General features: G+C 44.2%; 1 protein-coding gene across 1 annotated transcript; it reads right to left on the bottom strand.

The window, feature by feature from the left end:
- Positions 1–1566: 1566 nt before the first annotated feature.
- LOC142259034 (uncharacterized) lies at positions 1567–7586 on the bottom strand. Its single transcript, XM_075331567.1, has 5 exons — positions 7040–7586; positions 6834–6957; positions 6653–6750; positions 6070–6160; positions 1567–3822 (listed from the first exon to the last, which is right to left on the bottom strand). The coding sequence occupies exons 1-5, from the start codon at positions 7292–7294 to the stop codon at positions 2873–2875; spliced, it is 1518 nt and encodes a 505-aa protein (XP_075187682.1). The 5' UTR covers positions 7295–7586; the 3' UTR covers positions 1567–2872.
- Positions 7587–7935: the final 349 nt, after the last annotated feature.

Here is a 7935-nt window from a genome sequence, read left to right as displayed (position 1 = left end):
AAATGGGAAAGGGACATTGGGCCGTTACTGACCATCAATGGACAAGGATCCTTGAAGGGGTCAGATGTATATCCCTAGTGGACATTGTAGACTGTCAGAACTATAAATCATCCATAGGGCATATATGACCTTCTGTTCCTCCACAAGGTCGGCATACGTACAGAGGTCAAATGTGGGAAGTGCTGAGCGGAAGCTGCTGATCTTATACACAGGCTGCGGATCTTATACACACGCATGAAGTTATTACAACCTCCTGCTCTCTGGCCTCCCTTCCAACGCTCTTGCACCCCTCCAATCTATCCTAAACTCTGCAGCCCGCTTAATCCACCTCTCCCCTCGCTACTCCCAAGCCTCGCCACTCTGCCAATCCCTTCACTGGCTTCCCATCGCCCAACGACTCCAGTTCAAAACATTAACCATGACATACAAAGCCATGCACAACCTGTCTCCTCCCTACATCTGTGACCTAGTCTCCCAGTATCTACCTGCACGCAACCTTAGATCCTCACAAGATCTCCTTCTCTGCTCCTCTCTTATCTCCTCTTCCCACAATCGTGTACAAGATTTCTCCCGTGCATCCCCCATACTCTGGAACGCTCTACCTCAGCACATCAGACTCTCCACGACCGTGGAAAGCTTCAAGAGGAACCTCAAGACCCACCTCTTCCAACAAGCCTACAACCTACAATAGCCATCAGTCCAGTAGACCACTGCGCAACCAGCTCTGTCCTCACCTATTGTACCATCACCCATTCCCTGTAGACTGTGAGCCCTCGCGGGCAGGGTCCTCTCTCCTCCTATACCAGTCTGTCTTGTACTGTTAATGATTGTTGTACGTATACCCTCTTTCACTTGTAAAGCGCCATGGAATAAATGGCGCTATAATAATAAATAATAATAATAATAATAATAATAATAATTACAATTGTAAAATCCTAATCAGCAGGTTTGGTCGGAGACACCAAGGTTTTATATAAGGGAATATAGAAGAACTGACACTGGACACACGTGGGAAAACTGCGGTAGGACGATTATTGTTTCTTACACATAAATTGATAACATTTAGATGGATCCAGACTATCCTCCGACAAAACGTGATTAACAAAGTCATTACTACAGGACGGTATGAGAAGGGGATTTATTCTAAAAGAAACTCTGGAGCCAAAAATGAGAGGATCTGGGCCCCAGGGCTGGAGACTTCGGGCTTCCAGCGTGTCAGTACAAGACGGGGTCTTTGTCCCTGGAGCTTCTCTACTCGGTATAATGAGACTCACTGATCTTATTCATATAAAAAGCATCTGAGTAACATAGAAACTGCCGAAATATGAGGAGCTTGTCTGATCTATAAGTCATTGTATAAAGAGCTATGGAGACAGCGCTATTCTTCTGTATAACATATGTGATGTTACTGTAGCCCTAATATTTCTGTACATGGCGTCTCTGTATAGATAATTAGTGATGATTTTATAAACTCGATCACACCAGATGTTCCCACAAAGAAGGAATGGATCGTAGATGGAAATAGTCATTTGTAATATCAACATGTTTATTATTGTAGTATAGAGAAGTTACAGACATTGTTCAGACATGGAGATTTTGCGCTGAAAGTAAAGCGGGATTTACACGTTGCGACATCGGCAACGAGATATCGTCGGGGTCACGTCGTTAGTGACGCACACCCAGCGCCGTTACCGACATTGCAGCGTGTAACGCAAATGAGCAACGATCACAAAAACGTCAAAAATCGTTGCTCGTTGTCACGTCGCTCATTTCCATAATATCGCTGCAGCGACAGGTACGATGTTGTTTGTCGTTCCTGCAGCAGCACACATCGCTGTGTGTGACACCGCAGGAGCGACAAACATCTCCTTACCTGCCTCCACCGGAAAAGGAGGAAGGAAGGAAGGAGGTGGGCGGCATGTTCCGGTCGCTCATCTCCTTCCCTCCTTTTCTATTGGGCGGCGGTTCAGTGACTCTGCTGTGACGTCGCTGTGACTCTGAACGAACCACCCCCTTAGAAAGGAGGTGGATTGCCGGTCACAGCGACGTCGCAGGGCAGGTAAGTGCGTGTGACGCTGCCGTAGCGATAATGTTCGCTACGGCAGCAATCACCACATATCGGCCATACGACGGGGGCGGGTGCTATCGCACTCGGCGTCGCAACGTATAAAACCTGCTTAACTGTAATGAATGGCAGATCGCTGAGATTGGGAGTAAGGAAAAAAAGGGAGGAGGAATGTTGGGGATTTTTGGGGGAGGGGTGCAATACTTTTGTCCATATATTGAATATATAAAAATATAACAATGTAAAATGCTCGATGCACATGGAATATTGCTTTTTATTTGATTTTTAAAAAACAGACGTCTATTAGTAACTGTATATATTATAATTCTAATGTAACTTCTAACGTGCTTTCCATTTCTTGTTTACTTTTACTGTCACGTTTGTGTTTTCTTGTTCAATTTGTCAAATTTATATTTTCTACACATGTGAATTTTTCCATCTCCAAAAAGGACGTTAACTGAGACTCTCTATAAATAGCCGCCAATTTAGAAATGCCACTCTCTTCCCAATTAGGAAGGCTTAAATAAGGGATATGGGTTTCTAAGAATCTAATAGAAATATCCAATAAAACAAAAGAGAGATTCCCTTCACCCCACCTCCTCCACCAATACCAAGGAGAGGAGATAGTAGGGAGGTCAAAAATTGCATTACATGTTTAATTACCTCTACTTCAAAAGGCTTCAAGTAGGCCATGTGAATTTTTCTTAGTTGTCAACAAATTAAAACCTTCTAAATATGATAATGGTTTCTCCCCATGTAAGATTTGTGATGTTTAAAAATAACCCATTTGTGTGTAAAATATTTCCATCATTCTAAACATGTCATGGATTTCAGCCCTGTGTGAATTCTTTGGTGTTTTGAAAGATATGATTTATGGTTAAAACATTTCCCACATTCTGAACATGAAAAAGGCTTCTCACCCGTGTGAGTTCCCTGATGTATAACAAGATTTGACTTACGTGTAAAATATTTCTCACAATTTGAACATGAAAAAAGCTTCTCCCCTATGTGAGTTCTCTGATGTGTCACAACTTGTGATTTTTGGTTAAAACATTTCCCACATTCTGAACATGGATATGGCTTCTCCCCTGTGTGAGTTCTCTGATGTGTAATAAAATGCAATTTATGTGCAAAACATTTCCCACAATCTGAACATGAAAACGGCTTCTCCCCCGTGTGAGTTCTCTTATGTATAACAAGATGTGATTTATGTGCAAAACATTTCCTGCATTCTGAACATGAAAAAGGCTTCTCCCCTGTGTGAGTTCTGTGATGTATAACAAGATTTGATTTTCGGTTAAAACATCTCCCACATTCTGAACATGAAAAAGGCTTCTCCCCAGTGTGAGTTCCCTGATGTCTAAAAAGATGTGATTTATGTGCAAAAGATTTTCCACATTGGAAACATGAAAATGGCTTTTCCCCTGTGTGAGTTCTCTGGTAACTAACAGATTCTGTAGAAATTCTTTTCTCCGTGTGAATTTTTGGATATTCTGAAGCTGAAAATGGCTTCTGTGCTGTAAGAGCACTTTGATTTTTAATGCTGCTTTTGTGACATTTATTTTTCTTAATAGTATGTGATACTTCAGAAGGTAAGACTTGTTTAATAAAATCAGATGATAAATCTCTGCTGTGAAGGGATGATGGTATATCTGGAATAGAGGCATTCAGTTCAGTTATTTCTTGTGTGATATCAAGGTCATCTGATTTAACAATTGAAGATGTCACTTCTGCCTCTAATCTCCAGATACAGGCATCTGCCAAGAACAAAAATTATTTTCAATAACATATACAAATTTAAAGATATAATTTATAAAATAGGTTGTAATGCTGTTACCGGCATCCCCGCACTGTCCTGCACCTTTTCCCGGGGCATATCTCCTAGGAGTGCCCTTAGCTCACGCTCACATATTCTTAAAAACCTAACACGGAAGTTGCTCATAACCTATGGCTGAGAGGCAATAGGTATTTAAGGCATCCTCTCCCTATGGGAGGTGCTTGGGCAACGTGGTCTATCCTTAGAGATGCGTTGATAGTTGTCAGTGACCGTGCCGCTTGCTGAGTCTTATCCTGTGTGTGTTAACACGTGTCTGTTTCCTAGTATCCACTGTAGAAGCTGCGTATATCTGTACCAGCTGTACCTGTCATAACAGATGCACTTGCTTACACCAGCCATCCCAGCTGCACCCGACCACATCAATAACTGTCAGTATCCAATCGCCAACCCCTGCCATCACAGTACAAAGACTCTTTGGCGTAGCATCTGGTGGATACCTCACAGCACAAGCCTTTTCTCACCATCAGAGGCTGAACATGTGAACTTATAGTGAACATGGTAAATAAAAAGTAATCGTGTAATTGCACTTCTTTTTGCAATTTCACTGCACTTGGAATTTGTTTTCTAATTTTTCAGTACATTATATGATAAAATGAATAGTGTAATTCAAAAGTACAACTCATCCTGCAAAATAATAATCCCTTATATATCTATGTTGACTGAAAAATAAAAAAAAAAGTTATGCTTCTTGGAAGTAAAAGGGAGAAAAAATAAAATCGCCCGGAGATGAAGGTGTTACATTTTAGAAATCATGTGGGTGGGCTGCCCGGCCTTCATGTACCCACAGTGGGATAATCCTAACCTCCCTCATATGTTACAGTTACCCTGTGCCGAACTTTGGATATAAACGCCCCTATCAGCACATTCATCAGAAGGGAGAGAAGGAAGATCCATCAATAAGATGCCGAGATTCTAGGAAGATGGAGTCATTGCTCTCAGTGGAGAAACAATAAGAATCTTGTAGTTATGATACTTATTAATGGAAAATAAAGATAAAATAAATGATGTTACAAAGCAAGCTTTCCAGACTACTGAGGTCTCTTCATCAACTACAAGATTATTATTTTGTTTCTCCCACTGAGAACAATCAATCTTTACTCACCTGGAGAACACAGCACCAAACTAAGAATCTAGGACGTCACCAGCATCATTACCCTCTGCTTTCTCTAAGGCCCGTTTCACACGTCAGTGAAAAACACTGACGTTTTTCACTGGCGTGTAAAACACGCACATGTCCCTCCGTGTGCCGTGAATTACGGCACACGTGGGTTGTCTAAATGCAATCCGGGCTCCGTTCTCCGTGGCCCGTGATTGCACTTAGAGATTAACTCACCTGTGCGCGCTCCCGCTCTCCATGGTGCTGATTGCTCCCGTGGTGCAGCATCCGGCCGGCGCTGACCCCCGCAGCAGCTGCTTCCGGGTCGGCTGTGTCGTGCATCATGAATATGCGCGACAGTAATGAGCCGGCTCAGAAGCAGCAAGCTGCACGGGCTGCAGAGGACATTGCTGGAGCCGGGTAAGTAAAAATGATTTTTATTTTAAAAGCACGTTTTTTCTGGCATGTGTTTCATGGACCACACCACTGCATGGTCCGTAGGACATCAGTGATGCCAGAAAAAAATGGACATGTCTCTGTGCGGCAATCACGGACACGCGGGTACGCCGCATGGAGACACGGTCAGTGAAAAATCACTGATGTGTGAGCAGACCCATTCATTATAATGGGTCTGCGTATGTCAGTGATTCTGGTACGTTTATAAAAAAGCACAAACGTACCAGAATCACTGACGTGTGAAAGCGGCCTTAGGGGTCCACCACACAGATTAGATTTTTCTTCCCATGATTTTCTAAGTTGTCTGCACATTCTACGTACGCTGTCATTTTGCTTTGCAGATTAGAGATCTGGGCTGCTAAGGGTCAATGTCTTCTAATTTCAGAGGATAGGATGGATCCTACCTGTAAGATCTGGCAGATACAGATCTCACTCCAACATAAGGGCGCCCAATTCCCAAAATAATGGGGACAGTTTTGGGTGGAGGAGCATGTGGTGGTCTAGCAGCAGAATGGTGACCATTTGATATGGCCGGACTACAACGCTGATAAAGCAGCCACAGCCGGAGACTGAGAAGAATCTGTGACTTCTCTGCATTTAGTGGTCACTACTCACCTGGGCGGTTATCTGTAGGAATCTCCTCTTTACTCCGCTCATCACCCCTCACACATGTCTCTGTAGTATTAATATGGGGCAGATCTTCCCCCTGAAACAAATATTGTAAAAGTCACAGACAGATGGAGAAGTCACATCTATGATCAGAAATGCAGAAATCAGAACAGCTGAGACAACTCAGGATGGTAAGCTAACAAAGATACAAGGGTCTGCTTAACCCTAGCAGTGCCAGCACAAGGATAGTCTGCACAGCTAAGTGGAAGGTAAAGCAGATCCAACTAGTGCTGGCGTGCACTGCTACCTTCTGACCCATGGGATAGGGGTGACCTCTTTCTGTCCGATAACCTGGTGTCAAAACCCTGATGTAAGTGTTCAGTGTAGAGAACGGCATAAATGTGATGCAAAAGTCACAGACAGATGGAGAAGTCCCATCTATGATCAGCTCTAATCCTGCCATCTCCACCGCTCTCATTACACAAGTATAACACATATAATACTGGAGGATAAAACAAGACTGAGCACAAGACCTTCACAGCCGTCTACACATCATAGGGAGATTTCATGGCTCCTTCTCTCCATCTACCTGATGATCCTGAGGAACATCGGGGTCTTCTTGTTTACAGTCCTGTGGGAGAAGAGGACGGGGACATCTCTCTGGTGTTGTCCTCTTACTGGATAGACCTGGAGGAGACACATACAGGGACTGAATTCATTCCTTACATACAGATAATTATAGGCCGTGTGTATTTAGTGCTGTCTATTACCTGGTGATGTGAGGGGCTGGGGATCCTCCATCATGACGTCCTTGTACAGATCTTTGTGTCCTTCTAAATACTCCCACTCCTCCATGGAGAAATAGACGGTGACGTCCTGACACCTTATAGGAACCTGACACATACAATGATACCGTCACCCCCCGATCCCTTCATAGCGTTACTGTATAATGTCCCAGCATTCCCAGCAGTGTCACCTCTCCAGTCAGCAGCTCAATCATCTTGTAGGTGAGTTCTAGGATCTTCTGGTCATTGATGTCCTCATGTATCGGGGGGTGAGGTGGAGGCCCCGTGATTGGGCTCAGGGGTCTTCCCCATCCCTCAGACACAGGGGCCTGACAGCGCTCACTAGAGGTCTTCTTCACTACTGTGTAATCCTGGTTATGGAGAGACACAGTAATAAATCTCACTCCAGACATTTCCAGAGTCCTCACCTCTCCAGTTCTGTCCATCTGTTATTCCCATAGATAAGAATGATGTAATGTGACGTCATCAGAATCTCTCACCTCTTCAGTAAGCCGGAAGAGGATCTCTAGGGTGAGGTGTAATATCCTCTCCGCCATCTTGTCCCTGTCCATATCCATCCTTCACGGGGCAATCAGGAGAATTCTCTTCTATAGAGCGATTGTTCTCCCCCAGCATCTAATGTGTATGGAGCCTGAGCCCAGTAATGGGGAATCTCCACACACCTCCACCTGCAGAGCCGCACACTAGATATATAATACCCTGCACCTACCTCCACCTGCAGAGCCGCACACTAGATATATAATACCCTGCACCTACCTCCACCTGCAGAGCCGCACACTAGATATATAATAACCTGCACCTACCTCCACCTGCAGAGCCGCACACTAGATATATAATACCCTGCACCTACCTCCACCTGCAGAGCCGCACACTAGATATATAATACCCTGCACCTACCTCCAGCTGCAGAGCCGCACACTAGATATATAATACCCTGCACCTACCTCCACCTGCAGAGCCGCACACTAGATATATAATACCCTGCACCTACCTCCACCTGCAGAGCCGCACACTAGATATATAATACCCTGCACCTACCTCCACCTGCAGAGCCGCACACTAGATA

The sequence above is a fragment of the Anomaloglossus baeobatrachus genome (genome assembly GCF_048569485.1).
Source record: "Anomaloglossus baeobatrachus isolate aAnoBae1 chromosome 5 unlocalized genomic scaffold, aAnoBae1.hap1 SUPER_5_unloc_23, whole genome shotgun sequence".
In the NCBI taxonomy this organism is placed as follows: domain Eukaryota; kingdom Metazoa; phylum Chordata; class Amphibia; order Anura; family Aromobatidae; genus Anomaloglossus; species Anomaloglossus baeobatrachus.
Note: the sequence above shows the minus strand (reverse complement) of the source record. Positions and strands in the feature narration are given on the sequence as shown.

What these genes read in the sequence shown, in the direction of transcription:
- LOC142259034 (XM_075331567.1), bottom strand. Translation starts at nt 7,294, where the DNA reads ATGGACAGAACTGGAGAGGTGAGGACTCTGGAAATGTCTGGAGTGAGA. An exon ending in TTGAGCTGCTGACTGGAGAG is followed by an intron (nt 6,958 to 7,039) that starts GTGACACTGCTG and finishes TGTATGTGTCAG; the next exon opens with GTTCCTATAAGGTGTCAGGA. An exon ending in CCAGCCCCTCACATCACCAG is followed by an intron (nt 6,751 to 6,833) that starts GTAATAGACAGC and finishes TGTCTCCTCCAG; the next exon opens with GTCTATCCAGTAAGAGGACA.